Genomic DNA, 20,231 nt, shown 5'->3' with positions numbered 1-20,231 from the left:
GGATGCTACCAGCTGCATCCACTGGAAAGGTTCTACCTTCCAACTGCTTCTGCTTTTCCCAGAAAACTACCCTATCTTTCAAAGGACCTGCATCAGAATTAGGGAGTAGATAGTCCCCTAAAAAAGACCAGCAATGGACTTCCTGATCAATTCTAAAGACTATCTTGCACCAGAAGAAGTGGTCAGTAAGCCTGGATGTCCTATGAAGACTAATCTTTGTAGGTATAAAGGGTGTGTGGACTACTTGGCAGTGGAAAGGGGAGACAAATTTTCTCAGGACCTCAGAAAAATTCTTTTTGGAGTTCAGGGAATGAGCAAACACTCATTCTGATTCTTATTGTGCCTGAGCCTGTTCATCCATTCCACAATTAATGCTGTGCATTATCTGCAGTTCACTTTTCTTCCTTATCCTGTCCACAGAATGATTAATACAGAAAATTATTTCATTACACACCCACCCACCACCATCATGACCTTCCATATTGGTGCAATGAGGGTGTTCTTTAAGCTTCTCTATTCCTAAAATCCTTTGCCATTGTAACCATGCTTTGCACCATGGAGGACTCTGGCTAGGACTCTGATTAAAACTTGCCAATGTCCCTTCATAATAATCTGAATGTTGTGAGATACTCCTTCAAGACTGAGAATCAAACTGAGTTCTTACATTAAGCAGAATAGCCCACACTTCAAGCCACACTGAAGTTTCAACAGAGATATCTGAATCTTATAAAGGTAAATATTTTCTTGCTGCCAAATTCAGGCTCATTGCTGCATAGACAAGATTTTCTCCCTTATTGTAGTTTGCTTTTCAAGACACAAAGTGAGAAGAATGTGTTTGTGTTACATTAAATACTATTGTCAGTGAATTACATTTTTGGCTCCCTTCATATTATTTAAAAACAAAAGTGAAAAGTAAATATTTTTAATTGTTTATCATATAAAAGCGCAGTTATGTACACTTCCTCTTGATCAGGATCAGTCTTCTTAAGCAACACAAATCCCTATCATTTAAAAAATGGACTAATTATAGACATTCTACACAAATTAAAAGGCTGGATTTGATTTTTGTTTGGTTTGTTACAGTCCATAATCTTCAATTTTTGTTTTGGGAGGTAAGATAAGAGATAAGGCTCTACCCAGTGTTAACAACTTCAGGAATTTTTGTCCTTTGGAGAATGATTTCTTCAAAAGCTGATGGGCCTGAGTGGAATTTTCTCACTTCAAGTGCTAGCCATTAAATATGTTCCAACATTATTTTACAAATCAATATACAGTTTTTTGAATCTGTAGTTACATTTCTGGTATTATCCATTTATTTCCTTACCATTACTTCTAATCCCTATAATATTATTTGTAAGTAAAACATCTCAAACACTACTTTTGATTATTTAGGAAGCCGATTTAAAATAAGGTATTTGTAAACTAATCTCTTTGGGCTCTATTCAGCAGAAGTTTTATATGGACCTCTCACATGCATGTGGAACCATTTCCTGCCAGCTAGTCAATTGCCTTCATAGGGACCAAATAACTCTCACAGAAGCCAGTGAAAACATTCACAATGACTTCCTTGGAAGCTGAATTCGGCTTGTAGCTAACTACAACGATCATTAATAATAAGGGTTGTGAAATATCCATTTCCGATTCAATTTGCACATGAATCTAGCCCATATAAAGATGCTCAGAATAATTCAGATAATGGGTCAAATTCAGACCAATAGTTTCACAGATGTTCCCCTGCTTTCACCAGATCTGAATTGTGACCAATAAATTTTTAAAAATAATGTATGGATAACATTCTGTCATGTGTCTGTCATGTCAGCTAAGTACTGGTATAGTGATCCAATTTGTCAGTTATTCAAAATTCACTCAGCCATATTGCTTTTGGTTCAAGGCCTCTATTTTTGATATAGTATGAAAGAAGAGTTAGTAAGGAAAAGAGATATAATGCTTAGATATTTCTTTCATTTTGACATATTGATCCAAGTGTACGTTTTCAAATTTCTTCTGAAATACACATTCTTTGTAATCATGCCATTTGTAATTGCTTTTACTAACCTTCAGTGCATATATTTATTAACACTAGTTTAGGATTTTTCTCATGGCAAGCTCATAGCAATTGACAAATATGGACTTTTTAATAAATATGAAATAGTTACCAAAAGTTGCAATATAGAAATATAATGTAGTTATAGTCCTGTCCAGTCATGTCAATAACTGTTTAAAAAAATTAAACATAGGGTATGTCTGTAAAGTAGATGATATAAATATACAAAAATAATTTTGGAGAATAATTTAAGAGCAGCTTTAATACATTGTTTTTTGTTTTTAAAAAGCGTTCATTTCTTACATCATTATCTTATTTTTATAGGCAGTGGCTGCTAACACTACGGGTGAAATATTGGAAACGAGCACAACATGAAAAAATGGCTACTCCCCCAACAGTTGTCATTGTGGGTCAGTGGATTCATGGATCCACTGGCCATATTTCCTGGCCCACTCCTTGCCTCCAACCATGCTTCAATGAACAGGGCCATCCTGGATGTTGACTTTGTAATGCATGGGGATTGCCAAATCTCCCTGCACAGACTCTCTACATCTGGAGAGTTGCAGTGAAACTATAGTGGTTTTTGCTTTATTATGGACCTTTTGTGGATCCCAGTTATGCTAGGGTCCACTGGGAGATAGAGTTTGCTAAGAATTCCATACAGTGCTACAAACAGTATTTCTAAATATTATGTGTCTTTACATGATTATACCTACTGCCAGTTATGTGCCAAGACAAAATATGGCCTTCACCCAGAAACATCAGGCACCGAGAATAAGGGTCACTGACTGGTATGAATTTCCTACAATTAGTGCAGGACTTAAAGCCTGGGGACCCAAGGATGGCCCAGAATGAAGCTTCAAATGCAGAGTCTCAAAGAAAAGTCAGACACTCTTCAAACAAAAACCCTGAAAGGAAAAACTAAATTAAATAAAGGAATACCATTAATAAAACTATGAACAACTAACTAACACTTACAAATTTTAAATACACTTTTCTCTACAGAAGAGAAAAGATTGTGCAGACAACATTGACACTCCAACTACTGACCGTGGGGGGTGAGGTGGAACTGAGGGAGGGTCAGGGCAGTTCCACTACTTTATACCATGGGCTAGAAGAATGAGTGTGTTGAGGGTACATGCACCACCCCAATAGGTACAGTTATGGGTGAAACACCTCTGACTTTGGTACATGCACACATCTGAAGTAGAATCGACATGTGCAATCACACAGAAGAATACAAAGTTTTACTTTTCATAATGTACTTCTAGTGAAATGGAATTTGATATGTATTTTATATTTCAAGAACAGAAGTGATTTGTTTGAAATTAAGTTATTATAACTTGCATGACTCATACTATTTCCATAGGGATATATTAATTGGACAAACATGGGTTCAATTAAAAGGGAAATAAACATTTGCACAATACCCTCTTTTTCTTGAGAGGGAGCACTTTATAGATGTTGGAAAATAGTAAAGGGGAAAAAGATCATGTCAGCACAATATTGTTGGTCATATACAACGCAATCTTATGTTTCATAGAGTTTTCAACACAGGAAATGGGTATATTAGAAACTGCCTGATTCACAGGTTTTTCTGAGTCAACTACAGTGGTTTCTTTGAATGGCTCTGAAGGAACAAGCTGTAACCAGTGCTTTTATACCAGCTTCAATAATACACATTTCAAAGCCAAAACGGCCCAGCCATATAACTGTTTACACAGTTAACATTCAGTGGGAAAATTAGTGTCAACAAGTTCTACTCTACCAAGCCTAAATTGCATCTGATTTCTTAATTACAGTTCTCAAGATTATGAGGACAGAATGGACAGATTTTATTTTTGTTTTTCTAATCAGTAAAGTTAGGGGAATCGTAGCTTACTAATGTTTTCAGGAAAACTGAAAAGATTCCATCTACCCATTCAAAACATCTAAATGTGTTTACGAGGTTTGCTGATGTTCATATTGGTTGCCTTAACATCTGCAAGGTTACCTATTATATTAGTAGTGTTTCAATAATAATTCCATTACCTTGTTTCTCCAGGTACATATCTAGCCAAGTGCCTCCTCACTTTAATATCAGTGAAAAGGAAGATAAGAAAGTCAATTTAAACAGTATCCCAAGATATGTACAGTAACAATGGGACTTATTTTGACAAATAAAAATAGGTCTGTGGGCATTGCACAATTTCTTACAGGCTTTCTAATACAACAGATAAAGTGTTTATTGAACAGTTTATCACTCTGATTCAACAAGAAATATGTTATGCATACCAACATGTGGGTGAGATCTAGGTACAGAAAATATACAGCTTTGTGAAGAAATGAAGAATTCTCTGCCTTCAGAATGAGCTTGATCATATAACTGAATGCTGGAATTTAAGTGAATTCTTATTCATGAAAGTAAGAGACACTTTAGCTGAACATTCAAAAGAAACACAACAGGCATGAACTGCCACTTAATACCTAGCCACTCCACTCATCTTTTCAATTCATTTTCTACTAACCACTTCTCATTTTTCCTTCTAATCTTTTCTGGATCTCATTTTTTAATAGAGTTGGTAATTGGGGGAATGAACATAACACTTTTGTTATGACCACCTTGTTTTTGTAAACACTATTCTCGGAGATCTACTTGATGTACAGATAACCTGTGAAAGCTAAAATTCACAGGGAGATTAGAGCATGCATGTTGAAAGACACAATTTAAGATTAGCCAAATACAGCACGAGAGTTTTTAAAGTCTTAGTCTAGGGCTGTTGTGGCAGTAAACACATTTTCTTCCCCCCTGAAAGAGATTGTTTAATCTGCACTGGATCCCCTCAAAAAAGAAACGGATACTTTACTTTGTGAAGTGTATTTTGTTATTCTTTGCATATGCGATAGCTTGGATAAGGATGGAGTTTGCCACTGCAGTGGGATAGGTCTGTACATGGGGGAGAAAAATGCAACATCTTCTCTGGATGGATTTGGGCAGATATAGCTCGCTACGGTTCTGGAAATACTAGGGAAAGTTCAGCCAAGAACATGTAAGTTAAGAGTCTTTCCCTACATGGAGTATCTAAATCAAGAATTGAAGCACTGGGTCCACTATTGCTTGAGTTTGACAATACCTCCCCATAATAATACAGTGTTGTAGACGTCTAGGCCATGTTCTAGGACAGTGCTTTTCAACCTGTAGTCTGCGGACTCCTGACTGTATCTAAAATTTCCAAAGGGGTCCACACCTCCATTTTAAATTTTTTAGGGGTCTGCAAATGAAAAAAGTTTGAGAACCACTACTCTAGATGATGAAAACCTCTTCAACTGTAGCCCTTTTCTAATTTTATTCTTGTGGGGAAATTATTGAGACTATCGTGAGAGGACAGCTCTGATACTGAGACTTATCAGGACAAATCTGATATTGTTCAGGGCCTTCACATTTCCTTGACTCCTTTCAGTTTGATGTTTGGCTTAGGTATGGTATAACAAATGGACTAATCTCTGTAAAATGGAAGGTTACTCAGCAACAATAAAACAAGCAGCACACAATAGGAATTTTCAGTGGTAGCAAAGGGTTGATAGCATCAATCAAAGCAAAACAAAAACTAAAAAATTTCCCCAAGCTGGTGTTCACTCAGCACATAGTCATGGGCTCTCCCTTCCCACAGATATATTCCCCACTTTTGCTTTTCACCAGCCTTTCTCAAAGCCCTGCCGCTGAGGAAACGACAGTAAAACTAGAATTAACCCTTTGTGTACTGACAAGCAGGTAAATGAGGCTGCATCCTACAACAGTTTCTTTGGTAGACAATCTCCTTCTAGCAATGTAGAATGGTTACACATCCATGCTGATTTGTTTAAGTATGTCACAACCCTTTAATCCCATTGACCATCACCTGCAGACTCTGGATGGAATGGGAGGTACTGGTCTTGAGTAGTTCTGCTCTTTTCTGCCTACTTGGTTGCAAAGGGCAGTTTGGGGCAATTGCTCACTGGTTCAGATAGATATGAAAGCTTCCATTTTGTCACCTCCTCTTCAAAATGAATAAGGCCACTAAGGAATTGTGTGAAGTGACTTGGGCTTCGTGACACTCAGCTGTGTTTCATTTTCATCAGAACCAGAAGGTGCAGTGACTGGGCTCCCTCAGTGCCTAGATGGAGCTGTAGTAATTCCCATCACCTGCATGAGGAAGAGGAGTGGACTTTAGACATATGGCATATTCTGAGAAGATGAGGCAGGGAACTCATTTACTTAAGTTTCTCATCCTCTGAGCAGATCCAGAAATTCTGGAATGTAACTGATACTTGGCAGCAGTTTTAGCCTTGCAAAATAGGCAGTCATTTCCCTGGATGGGTTCATGTCCTCAGCAGCCAGCTTACATAGCCTTACAGACCCAGTATAACTCAAAAGACCGTGTATAATATCAGTGTATAGAGCCTTATTAATAATACAGGTGGCATGTGTAAGATCAATAGTTACATACCTTCATAAAGAAATTCCTAAGGGCTAATCAAGTATTTAATAGAAAAAACAATAATGTCTTTTGTGTACATTTATGGCCTCAGCCAACAAGTTTATGTTCTATATCAATTTGTGATGTATGCCTAAACTAAAGTGTATTAGGAAAACATTATGGATCTGCTTTAAACCAACAAAATCCAGGAGATTCAGAGTTAAGGCTGAAACTGCATACTTAATTTATTCTGTTATATGTAGGTACATACTGGATAGCTTGAATAGTATTTGCAGTACAAAAACTCTCGATATATAACCAGAGGCCATTTTAGGGGTGCACAAACCATATCGTTGCAGGGGGTCTCTGAAACCGAGACCAGATGTCTCCCTTATGGTGGGACGCTTTTCTTTTCAAGGGCTGGATCACATTCTACCTATCTTTATTTAACAAGCATACCATCTCACTATCCAGAATGGCAACATCAGAGGAGTGCTTTCCTGAATACAAGGCCTATCTGATGTTGCTGTGATGCTCTTCTCTCCATTCCTCTGTTCTGTCTGTAGTGTATATGGTAAACTGTCTATAGAGCAGATGAGCAGAGAATGTAACCAAGTTAGCACAAAGGAGACAGAATGGGCCCCGCAGTATTGAAAAGAACCCTTCGTGGTGTTATCACATGAACTGGTCAAACTTAGAGCTTGAAAAGTCTATTTAATATTTAAGCCTACTCACCAGGCCAAAATACACCAGTGACCTGAACTATACCTCCTGATGGTTGAGGTCTACCTTCTGTTTGGGCCAAGAGATCTTAGTCTCCCTCTGGCTCACCTCTAGGTCTCAAATTAACTTTATTGAAGATAATGTTTAAAGAAATGATCAGCTACAGAGTTTAAACAAGAGAGTTTCTGGACACCTGGGCATAATGTACAGATTATCAGCGGGTACAGAGTTTGGTTGGAATTTGGAGAGTACATGGAAAGCATAATCTGCAGTATCCCAGATGGAGGGTAATAAATTTGACGGTTTAAATACAAGCAGTCGGGTAAGAGGGTACGTTGTTCACATAAAAGTTACGTTTAAGCGTGGTTTGTAGGAAGTAGATACGGTAATGAAAGCGGGTTGACCCTCATTGAGTGAGAATTATGGTATAGATAATTCATCAGTACATAAGATCTATCAGAGAAAGGCTTTCGATTCCCATCTCAATCGCCAATTCACAGCGGTGCTCTGGCCTGTTCTTGGTATAGCCGGTGTCCGGTGATGTGCTCCATGTAGATGTCCCTGGACTATCCGATGGTGTCAGACACCATGAGGCACTGGATGAACCAGGCGTAGCGCCGACCGATTCTGCAGGCTCGCAGCACATGCCCATTGCAGGGGTCCCAAGCGCCCAGTTCTCCAATGATCAGAGCCTCAGTCATCACCTCAGCACTTCGCTCTAGGGTGTTGGCCAGGGGGGCATATTTCACCTCCTTACGAATTCAGGCTTCGCGGAAGGCCAGGGACCTGTTTTCAAAGGGGATTGTGATGTCTACCATGACAATCTTTTTTTGCTCCTCGTTGGTGATGATGACATTCAGCCACAGCTGGCTGTCGGTTCCAGGGATGGCGGAATTCACTGCGACATACCCCAGGTGTGGCGGGATGGCTTTCACCAACTGGTTCTGGATGGCGTTGTGGCGCAGCTGCCAGGGTCAGGAGTGGGGTTTGCAGCTGCACAGGACATGGGGCAAGGTCTCATTGCTGTAGCCATACTTCCTGCAACACTTGTCTCAGTTCCCGTGGTGGACGGCTCCATTCAGCGGGACGCACTTGAGCCGAGCCCGGTGGATGAACCATCAGTCAGAGAACCGGGTGAAGCTGGCCCCGGTTGTTGGCATCCCACTTGCTGGTCACCTTGAAGGCCTTGCCTTAGTCCAGCTTCAGCTTTAGGTTTTCCATGTATAGCGTGTGGACGGCGGCCTTCAGGGTCTTCTCCAGCATGTGATGGTGATGGTGGTGTCGGCGGTCCTGATCTGTGGCACTAAGACCCCCATCTCCCAATGCTCCTTGTGCTGCTTTCAGCTGTAGCCAGTGCGCTTCCCCAGGCATTGTGCGGCATTGCGAGCATGGGTCCAGAGCAAAGCAATGTCACCCCCATCCTGTCCAAATTCACCATCCAGCAAACCGCTAAGGTACGTGGCGATGTCTTGGCTGGTGTGGGTTCTACCAATTCGCTTCTTTATGATGTTGTGCATGGCTTTCATTGAGATGTTCCTTACTGTGTTGTCAGGGCATGTCAGCAGGCGAAAGGAGTGGGTGATTAAAGTCATGTCGCAGAGGTCACCCACGCGGGGAATGTTGGAACTGCCCTGCCGGTGAGAGATATAGATCAGCTCGTTGCTGGCCCATTTCTTTACCAGCTGCCTGATGTTACTGTCCGCCCTGTTGAGGCCACGGCAGATCCCCTCAGAACGAATGAGATGCGGAGAATCAGGAAAGTGTTTAGAGTGTTGATCTCTTGCCATGGGGCCAGCACGGAAGTGTCGATCTTGGCGGCGTCCTGAAGGATCTCCTTGATGGTGTCCTCAGGCGTCTGCTGGATGTGGAAACCTGTCAGCGTGCCGATGTGTTGGTATGCCTGCCCCTCTTCCAGGAAGGTTATGAGCTCACCCTGGATCCGGAACAGTGTCATCTGGACTGAGTCCCTTTTGCTGCCATTGATGTGGAGGGACACACACTTCTTGGCATTGAAGAGGAATCCCATCCAGTCGGCAGTTTGGTTGGTGACATCGAGCATGCCTCAGAGGCTCTCGGGGTCGTCCACGATCAGGACAAGGTTGTCCGTGTGGGTCAGGATGCTCACCTGCTCTCTGTGTAGTTCGAACCCACTTGGGCTGTTGGAGATTGCTTGGACGAGCGGCTCCATGGTGAAGTTGAAGATGATGGGGCTGAGGGGACAGCCCAGCTTCACTCCGCTCCGGATCAGGATCTCGCCGGTCTCCTCCTCGACTGAGCGGATGGTGGTGGTGCATCCTTTGTACAGCTCTCGGAGAAGGTGAAGGAAGTTTTCAGGCATCCCGAACTCCCGCATAGTAGTGAAGATGTGTTGGTGGTGCATGGACCCAAAGGCATTAGCCAGGTCAAGGCATGCTACTGCGCACTGCCTCCGTACCCTCCTGTCCATTTGGACGGTGGTTTGGAGGATGAAATTGTGTTTGTAGCAGCCTTTGCAGGACATGAAGCCTTTCCGGACAGAGCTGATGGCTCTCCCATTCACTGACCACGCCATGATCCTGGTCGCAAGGCAGCTGGCTGTATATAAGCTGGCGGCTTATACAGTGTGGAGCAGAGGGAGATGGGTCTCCAGTTGCTTGGATCATTTCGCTCACCCTTCTTGTATACCAGCACTGTCATGGTCTTCTTCCAGGAGCTGGGAGTCCAGCAGAACCACTTGCACTGGCTGAAAAGGGTGGAGAGCACCAGGCAGCCGGGATCCTGTTTCTTCAGGAGGCTGTAGGAATGCCGTGTTTCCCGGGAGCTATATTTATTGTTTTTATGAATCTGGCCATAGCTTCCTGTGGCATGAAGTCAGCCTCCAAGTCCCATGCATCACTGACACGGTGTAAAGGATGGAGACACTCTGGGCGTTGCGCATCATTCTGCGTTACGTGGTCGAACATGTCCTTGGAGTAAGTGTAGATCCGCTCGGACAGGATTGTGCAGTAGGATGAGGGTCCATCGAGGATCTCTCTCATGGCCTTGGTGCAGATAGGAGGTGTACATATACATCCAAGGGTAAGAAACAACAATGGAGAGGGCAAGTGCTAACAAAGTCAGTTCAGTTAGAGTAGATGGGGCCTATTCACAACCCGTGATTAGAAGGAGGTGCTGCTCTTCCCCTTGATGCAGCTCTTCTCTGATGTCCTGGAGGTGCCGAGGGCCTTCTTCGAAGCTGTTGTCTGAGGGGGTTCCGTGAAGCAGCAGAGGCACTCTGGAGGAGAAGCAGCAGCTGCGAGGGCAGCACCAGTCGAAGTAATTTCCCGAGGGGCATTCAGAAGCACCAACTGAAGATGTTACACTCCATGTTACATTCCACCCAACACCAAATCAATCAGTACTCCCCCTCAATAAATAAATACAAGGAACCCTCTCATATTAAGCCAATTTATGCTGTTGCTCCCTACATAGAGTCTTCTGCTGAGCCCTCTTGCTACTTCCTTTTCCCCCAAAGTCTGGCTAGAGTGGTAGGGGATCATGTTTCCCTCCTCCTGGACTAGGTCTCCAAAAAACCAAGGAACAAGGAGGCCACAGCCAGTCTGAGGATCAGTGGTGGTGGACTGCATGCCTCCCACCCTAACAGAGCACTCCTATATGGCAGAGAGGGAGCCTCCCCCCTGCGACCAGCCTACCAAGCAAAGAGCAGTGCCAGGGGACAAGGCTCCACTACCCCAGCAGAAGATTATGTGGGAGGGAGGCCTGATATCTTTCCATCCCCACCTTGACAAAATCCTCTGCTCAGTTAGAGCAACTGGGGTCCCCACAGTGACCCCTGCTACAAGGGGTGGGAGCGGCAGCTTCTCACATCTGTGGTCAGCCCTTCCCCTCCAACCCCCAGCTGTCTCATATGGGGCAATTGCCAGATCCCATCCTTTTCCTAACAGCAGCAGCCATTCTTCATCCCTACCTGCAGTTAACAGTGCTGGAGTTGTCTTTCTGGAGACTTAGGCTATGTTTTCACTGAAGGGGAAACAAAGTGTATATGGTTCAATCCTATAACTCTCACTTGGGGTTTAGTACAACGAGCTACATAGTGATAAAACTACAATGCCGTGCTTCCACTAGGATTTTACATAGAAATAGGTATTTCTAGCAAGATAACACAGTGTAAACACACATATCTTTTTGCAATGGACACTTGGCTTTAGGAAGAATCAGAAAATTGCTCACATTTAATTCATATCTGAAAGGTTTCTTCACAATCATAAATGGTCAAATTTGTTTTCTTTAGATGAAAGTTTAGATTCCACAGAAGGTGATGGCATGTACCCAGGAAAGCATCCTTCTCACTCTGTGCAAGTGGACTTTCCTAACTCTGAGCAAACAGGGTTGGATCAAACATAACTCAACTTCAACTTTTGATCCCATCTCAGAATGAACTCAGTAAAACCTTTCTTTAGGTTTGAAAACATTTGGGGTAATGTTTTGCAGTTCTATGAAGAATTGTGCACTTCTGCACTAACTGTTTTAAGAGAAACAGAGGGCCAGATACTTCTGCTTGGTAAATTGGCATTGCGTTGTAGACTTCAGTGCAACAGACTTCCATGGATTTATGCCCATTTACTCCTGCTGAGGATCTCACACATAGTAATTGCCAAACTGGTTAAAATCACCATTTTATTAAGTTAAACAGTAGCCAACACCAAAAATGTCAGAGAAAGATAAACAAATCTCCATAATTTATCTAGTCAATTATTCAGTGCTATACACAAGGGAAAATTCTTTCCTGATCATCCTCACATGAGTCAGTTTACACACATAAGTTTCAACACTATTAGCAAGTCTAACTACAATGTTATGTTTAGTCAGAAATGTATTCAGTCCTTTTCAAATCCACCCACAGTTTAAGTCTAGAGCCTCCTGTGGTAATTAATTCTCAAGGGCTGTTTACGCATATTCCCAGTTTTAACTTTACTATTCCTGCCATTAATTTTGTCTAGAGACCCTTTTCCTTGTATTATTGGTTTAGATTTTGAACAAAGACTTTCAAATGAGCTTGTAATTCTTCAAACTCTCTCTTTATTACTGTTTTCATATGAAGATGATTCAGGTTGGGCAGCCATCCTGTAACTTTTGAAGCACATTTTTAGCGTAGGTGTTTCCTCCTGTGGACAAAAAGATATTGGGCCACTGGTTTGCTGGATGTCCTTAGGCAAGTCACACTGCTCTATGCCTCAGTTTCCCCTTCTGTAAAATGGGGATGATGATAAAGACCTCCTTTGTAAAGCACTTTGATGCAAAGAAGTAGGTACTATTATTCCTTTTATAATATTCAATGCCTCAAATAAATCTTTTAATTCTTCTCTTTTCAGATTAAAACATTGTATTTTTTCCTATCTTTCATCATATGTAAACTGAGCTACACAGCTAACAATTTTTTGTTGCCTTTTTCTGGAATTTTTCTGATAGGAAATCCCTAAATACCACAAGAAACACTGTTCCCATGGTACTTCTCAACCAACTGAAACCACAAGATGTTTGAAGCCTGATGAGAAAGCTTCCTCACATAGGTTTTAGAACCACATTTTCAGCAACATTTCCTCTGCAAATTCTAGTGGCTAATTAGTTAGCCATAAAAAAAGCAGATATAAGTCCCAGAACTGCAAAAGAGGAAAAATATAGATACACTTTAATTATGAGAGATGGAGGAAAAGAAACAAAATACTGTATATATTTACTGTTTGTCTGATCAGCTTCAAAAGCAACCAGAATTAGGGAAGATCAAAATCACTGCAACCTCCCGGAAAGCCAATGTTATTTTTGCAGTATTATTTTAATATGTGGAGAGGGAATCTCAGTGTCAACATAGAACCAAACAACTCTCAATGTTCTATATAGGAGGGATGAAACAGCATAATTTTAGTGCACACACAGCAGCAAAGCTAGTGTAGACTTTATTGTCTCAGTTCAGTTTGCTGTGAATGGCCAAGTGAAGGGAACTCATTATAGGCAGATCTTACTCTCCTATATAACAAAGCTAGCAAACATGAATCAAACTAAGTATGAAGGATCTTCTTCCCCTTAGACATATACATATCGAATAGGAGGCTCAGGTCTAACAGATATTCCTAAATGGTGAATATTGATAACTCATTAATTTGGTGTACTAATTCTGAAAACAGGCCTGCACACATTGTGAGAATAACTGATAGTGTGCCAAATCCAGCACTGCTGTTTTTTATTCAATTTGCTCTAGCACAGTGAATCCCAAACTTTACTGGTTCACACCTCTCCTTCTTAAAAAATTGTTGTGAAGTAAATGCTCATGTACCACAGTCTGAAGCTCCTCACACTGGTGAAAATCTCTGAGGTCCTGTAAGCTGCATAAAGACTCAAGAGGTTTAGAAAATCTAGATAAGTTTCCAAATTGGGGAGAGGCGGTGTCTCCTGTTACCAAATTTTGTCAATTCCTACTTACCTCTCCGCTGAACAATATTTTGCTAGTGCCAGTGTAACTACACAGTGAATTTATTTGCATTTTTTATAGGAAAGACTACAGAAAGGAAGAAGAAAAAAAGAGGAGATAAAAGGAAATATATAGACATCTTCTCTAACTTTTGTTTTCTCCTTGACAAAGGGAAAGAGATGGGAATGAGGGCCAGCAAAAAAAAAAAAAAAAGGGGGGGGGGGAGGTAGAATAGAATTTAGAGTCAGAAAAGTCCTACTCCATTCTTCAATCTGTCATGTGACAACACGATTGTCCCCCTGACAATATTCCAGAGTGCTCTATCTCATCTAAGTCTGAGTAGCTCTAATGAAAAGAATTCCGCCAGTTCCCACAATATAACTAAATTACTGTTAGGAAATCTTTTGTGATATCTAGCATAAATTTTCCCTTGCTCAGTTTCATTCCATTTTTTCTCATTATTCCTCCTGGAAACACTCTAATCAAGTCTTACATTCCTCTTTAGCTCAACCATTAATCTCAGATGTGCAATTTTATCAAGAGCTTTTGGAAACACAAAATATACTATAAGTTCCCTGATCTGCGAAGGCAATCGAATTTTCAAAGAATTCCAATGGGTAAGAACGTGACCTAAGTTAAGCCCCAGTTCTGAAAACTTGTGCATTTTACATGAGTCAATGAGACTATTTATTTATTTAGATTTAAAAATATAAAAAGATGCCTATCCAAGGTTCTAGGCATCTTAACATCATTAATAATACAATAAAATCCCAGCAGTATTAGAGAAATTATTTCACAGGAACTCAGCCAGCCAGCCACCTACAAAAACTCCTTTCTACTTCTTCAGTGTTGTGGGAAGCATACCCTCAACCGTCTCCAAAATTCCTATCAAACAGATGTCTTTTGCAGCATGCCTGGAAGGTCACCAAATTCAGGTTTTTTGGACCAAAGGGGGAATCATATCCCTGAGTCCTGGAGCCCTTACAGAAAATGCCTTGCCAGTCATCTTTTCTCTTTTATGAGAGAAACCCACTTCATCTGACTACAACTGTGGCAGTATGGCCTAAGGAGAGAGGCAATCCTTCAGAGATACTGATCTCAGGCCATATAAGGCTTTATTCTCTTGGAGACTAATGGGCAGCACAGCCAGTGCAGATTCCAGAGCACTGGTGTAACATGATCCTAGAGAGATGCCCCGCTCAATAAGTAAGTCATTTAAAGTGTAAAGTTAAGTGTGTGCTTAAACAGTCACAAGATTGGTGCCTAAATCCTTAACAGCTATCCAAAATCAAAATATACTTCTCTAGGTGTTCTCCTATTGTATTCTTTTGTAGAGTTTCCAAGATTCTCTCCACCAACACTGTTAAATTTATCTGTCTGTAGATTCTTGGTTTGTCTTTTCATTCATTTTGTAAAAAACAGACCTGCAAGACCATTTGTCACTTTCCAGTCCTCAGGCAGCCTCTCCCAAATAGACTGAACTTTAAAAATGCATTACCCAAGGGAAAAAATAGTTTTACCATAAATGATACTAAAATAATAGATGGTTTCATGGAAAATGCAATATGTATTACAAGGTAAAGATGGTAGCCTTAAAATAGTTTTTCAAACCACTTATTACTATAGGATTTCAATCTCAAATGTACTTACAGCCATTTTTCCACTACGGTTGGCTTCCTCCCTTTCTGCCAATGCCTTCAGAAAATTATCCTTCAGTTCTTTTCCTGCACTTGATAGCGTTCTAGAAAAACAAGAGAACATGTATTATTATCATCATCATTACAGTAGTAATCAGTGCTCAGGACCCCATTCTGCTAGGTGTTGTACAGACATATATTAAAGCAATAGTCCTGTTGTGATAATTTTTATGAAATAAATGGGCCTGAGAGTCAAAGGTATTACTATAATCCTGTCACTATAGAACACTAAACAGCCGAACATGGTTGGGGATTTTGAGTACAGAGACCGCCACCTACTTAGTCCCATGGCAAAGACACCATAAAAATCTTTTAAAACTTTTATTAAAAGGTACAGAAAAGAAGGAAAAAGCAGTTAAAGTATTTGAAACATAAAGTATTAAGTAAGGCTTTCATTTTAACAACATCCCATATTCCCTTTCACTTTAGCTGCAGGGAGTTTTTATAAGGAACAAGACAACACACTGCCCTAAAGAGCTTAATGTTTTGATTAAACCATTCTAAGTACTTTACATTCCTTACACAATAATTGTGTATGTCATACCAATTTAAAAAATAATAATTCTTCATTAGCCAAGGTATGCTGTATCGAGAACCTTGATTTATGATGCTTTCATTTGTGTGATTCCTACTACATCAGGATTAATTAAAACAAATGTGTTACACCTAGGCAAAATGTGGCTAATGCCATACTTACATAAGCATATCAATTTTTGTTAGCCTGTAAGTGAAAATTTAAACATAAGCTACTTTACACTTGACCCTTCAGTCAGCAATCTATCACACATACTGATCTGGTGCTCACTGAAGTCAATGGAAAGGCATTGGATCAGGCCTATAGGGCATAGAAATAATATGTTACAGCTAAATAGAGCCCTGGCCTTGCAGTGTACAAGGCCCATACTAGATCTAATAGCTATTTGCATCCATGAAGAACAGGGCAGCACATACTAATTGGCATATGAACAAAAAGCTTCCAGACACTAAGCAGCAAGATTTTAGCAAGACTGTTGGTAGGAAATTTGGTACGAAAAAGCTACTGAGGGAATCTGCCACTTTAAAATGTTATTGCAAGAGAGTACCAGTGTTCATGCCAAGAAGAGGTTAGTCCTGGAGATTCACTCTTAGAAGAGGGTTCTTGGGCAGATTATTATACCCCATAGTAAGTAGAAACCATCTATCAGCAAGGCCCACTTCAAATCAATGGATATATTTTTATAAATTAATAATCTGTCAGTTTACACTTTGATCTGATACAGTCTGATAGTATCCGCACAGGTGCAAAAACTGTAAAACAACTATTCAGGGATCTATGAGCCTATACAAATACTGCACGAAATTCCTGTGTGTAATCTTATGTAGAACACTGTTGACCCAGGTATCTATACTCATTTACTTGGTTTCAACTAAACAAAATAAGGAACTCAAACTGAATTAAGGATGCCCAAGCACAGGTTTGGGCTGATTTAATTAAATTGGTTTAGAAATTAAGTTAAGCTAAAAAAGTGCAATTTGCTCATGTAGACAAGGCCTTGCAGGCATTATGAGTATGTTACTCACTCTTTAAAGGCATTTGGTATTGGCCACTGCTAGAGACAGGACTAGGTAGATTTTTTTCCTGGCATCACAACTCTTTCATTTTAAAAGTTATGTTGCTATCATCTCAGAGAAGAGATCAAGCACATTCCACTCTGAAAAAGCTCCCTCACACATAAAAAAGCTGAAGATTTGGGGGTGTTACTAGCTTGGAATTCATCAAGCTTACATAAATGTGTGTGCCATCTTCCTGATGGGCTACGCAAGCAAGTTCCCAAGGATAGGAGGGGTGAAGGAAGGGAAAAGCTTGTGGCAAGGAATTCTGCATCCTCAACCATACTCTGCTCCTATTTAACTAGGTTTATTTAACACTCTGTGACCTGAAAAATCTTCTTTAAATAAATACAAAAAAAAAAAAAAAAGTTACTTCCTCAAAGAGCTGGACTAAGTTCCTTAAAAAGCTGCAAGGTTACAAATGTGTATACCAGTGTGTAAATACTCCACTGCACACAATCAGGCAGTTTACTGCTGCCCTTGAAAAATAGGGTAGAAAAAATGTCAATAAGCAAAAAATAAAAAATTTTGTTTAATTATTAGCCCGCAGATTAGGTGTGTATTATAGCACAACACAGGTAAGCCTAACATGCAATGTGCTTATCACCCACCACTTAGAACCACTCCTGCCATTCATTTCATGCCTCAATATACTTGCTGAAGGGTGTTTTACAATGCAGCCACTCTTTATGAGCTAGCATTATCTCCTGGCATTATCATTGTGAAAGGCAGCCTCTGAAGATAGTTATCAAGTACGCACATGGCTAAGTGTCAAATGAATGGCAATTTTTTTAACTGAGTATGGTATTGTTTGGTTTTTAAAGAACATCTTCATAAATTTTGATCCCTGTGTTGCAATGGAAGAGTAAAAAACTGAAAGCACTTTCAGGAAAGTCCATTGAGAGTGTGACAGGGCCAGCCCTGACGGCTACAGGTGGGTGCTACTATTTGAGCCCAGGGAGGGTGGGTGGGCGCAAGCCTGCCCACCACTAAAGGCCCCTCCCCCAGCCTAAGGGGAGGAGCCACCGGATCCAGGACTCAACTGAATACGGGGGACAACAAATGAGAAAACAGGAAGGGGTGTGATGGCCAAACGGTCAAACGGAAGGAACCAGAAGGAGACACCGAGCAGAGAGCCCTGGACAGCACCCACTGCTCTCAGAATATAGGAGCATGCTACTATTTGAGCCCAGGGAGGGTAGGTGGGCGCAAGCCCGCCCACCTCAAGGCCCCTCCCCCAGCCTAAGGGGAGGAGCCACCGCATCTAGAAAGCAACTGATTCCGTGGGACAACAAATGTAAAAAACAGGAAGGGGCGTGAGGGTCATAGGTATAAAAGAAGGAAACCGGAAGGGGACACCGAGCAGAGAGCCTCGGACAGCGCCCACCGCTCCCGGAAGGTGTCGACGGGAGCCGGTGGACGCCGCCCAGAAGAACTCTGCCCGGAGACGTGAACAGAGAAGGGAACGGAAGTAGGCCCCACAGTCGCAGGACGCCTCCCCAGCCAACCTCCCCTCCCTGGTATTAAAGATGGCGACTTTGGCCAGGGCCAGGAGGAGGTTGACGAGGAGGTCCCGCGACTTTGTGGGGCCATGGATGGGATGTGCGTAAATAAACAAGTGCGGGGAGAAGTGCAGCCAGAAGCTCAACAGGAGGTTCTTGAGGAGCCGGAAAAGGGCTGCAGCCTGGCGCACTCCAGGTATGCGTGCGCCAGGGTCTCCCTCATGCGGCAGAAGGGGCAGGTGTCGGGGTATAGGAGGGTGCTGGAAGGCATATATATCAGCCCCAGGCTTAGCAAATCCCTGTTCCCTGGGTAACAAAGCAGGGTTACTCCAGGTTAATTGGGGCACCTGAAGCCAATTAGGGAGCTGGCCACAGCAGGTAAAAGCCTCTGTTTCAGGCAGGCAGGGGCAGCTAAGAGGGAGTTGAGTGGAGGAGCGGAGCAGAGCTGCTACAAGGTGTGGAGCCAGTGGAGGGGAGGGGAAGGGAGGGGAGGAGCAGAGCAGAGCAGAGCAGAGCTGCTACAAGGCGTGGAGGGGTGGAGCGGAGCGGAGTGGAGTGGAGCAGAGCTGCTACATGGCTTGGAGCTAGTGTGGGTGTTGCGAGAGTACCCAGCCATGGGAGTTAAGAAGGAGCCCGTCCAGGCAAGACCAGGGGATGCCAGCCCCAAAGAGCCTGAAGGAGGACCACAAGCAGGGGGGTCTGCAGACAAGTGACCCAGGGAAGGTAGTAACCCCTGGACTAAGCTGTTTTAGGCTACTCCTCGCAGGGTCCCTGGGTCGGGGCCTGGGGTAGAGGGCGGGACCGGGCCCCCCCGTTCCCACCCAGCCACACCACCGGCATAGCTGAAGGGAGCGCAGACCCACGGGGCCAAAGAGGCCCACCTCACCACAGGAGAGAATGTGGTTTAATTATGTTTCCTCATCCTGGGACTGATTCAGTGCCCACTGAAATCAACAAAAAAAATTCCCATTGACTTTACAGGTGGAAGATCAACCTCGCTGTGCCAGACCCCAATTCTCCCCTTGCATCCACTCATCCCTCCTTGTGCACCTGTGCAAGGATAGTCACAATCTTGCCATGACTATTTTTATTCTTCCTTCAATTTTCTAGGCATTTAGAGCATGCCCATATTCATTTGGGAACTACATTTAAACACCGTTCATGTAAGTGGGGTTCTAAGTATAAAGTATTTATATTACAACAGCAAATTTTTCCCTTTCTATTTTCATTTTCTTTTAACCATCCATCCCGTTTAGCTGGCACAATGTACACTAGAAGAGAGAGGAAAGTAAGAGCTGCATTCAGGGCAAAGGGTCTGTGAAGACAGGAAATTCCCTGAGGGTAGGAGGTGGTTCTGCCTGAGACTCAAGGTCCTGACATTCAGAGATGTTATCCATAACAAATTTTGGGGTTTTGTCTTTATTTCCATAAATACATTTCTTGTTTCACAATGCTTCAGGTTGCTATTATGACACTCACTCAACTATCAGGCAAACTCAGCGTAAGACTGTGTCTATATTTCTTTTTCATCCTCATTTTAAGGTGGGAAAAAATCACATCTTTTCAGGTTTCCAGTTTAGAAGCCTTTTTCCTGTACCACCCGATGGGTGCTTATTAAGTCTTCAACTACTGGGATGTCTTTATATAAAGAGAAGAAAGAGTTCTTTTTGAACTAGGTTAGTATTCCTTGATTTTTATTTTGATTGGGCCAAGTTGCCTTTTCATTTTGTTATGGTTCCCTGGGGTTTCATTTATTTGATTTTCTTATATCTTATACCATGTGGAGTTTTTTTA

General features: G+C 41.9%; 1 protein-coding gene across 1 annotated transcript in view; it reads right to left on the bottom strand.

Moving 5' to 3' along the window:
- The window catches only part of CFAP299 (cilia and flagella associated protein 299), a 370,593-nt gene that overhangs the window by 206,051 nt on the left and 144,311 nt on the right, over positions 1 to 20,231 (bottom strand). The window contains 1 exon segment of the mRNA XM_067557092.1: positions 15,299 to 15,389. Coding sequence (XP_067413193.1) covers positions 15,299 to 15,389 — 91 coding nt within the window.

This window comes from Emydura macquarii, unplaced genomic scaffold, assembly GCF_026122565.2.
Source record: "Emydura macquarii macquarii isolate MOO-44397 ecotype Brisbane River unplaced genomic scaffold, CSIRO-AGI_Emac_v2 contig_1790, whole genome shotgun sequence".
Lineage (NCBI taxonomy): Eukaryota > Metazoa > Chordata > Testudines > Chelidae > Emydura > Emydura macquarii.
The sequence above is the reverse complement of the archived record's forward strand: the minus strand, read 5'-3'. Positions and strand labels throughout refer to the sequence as shown.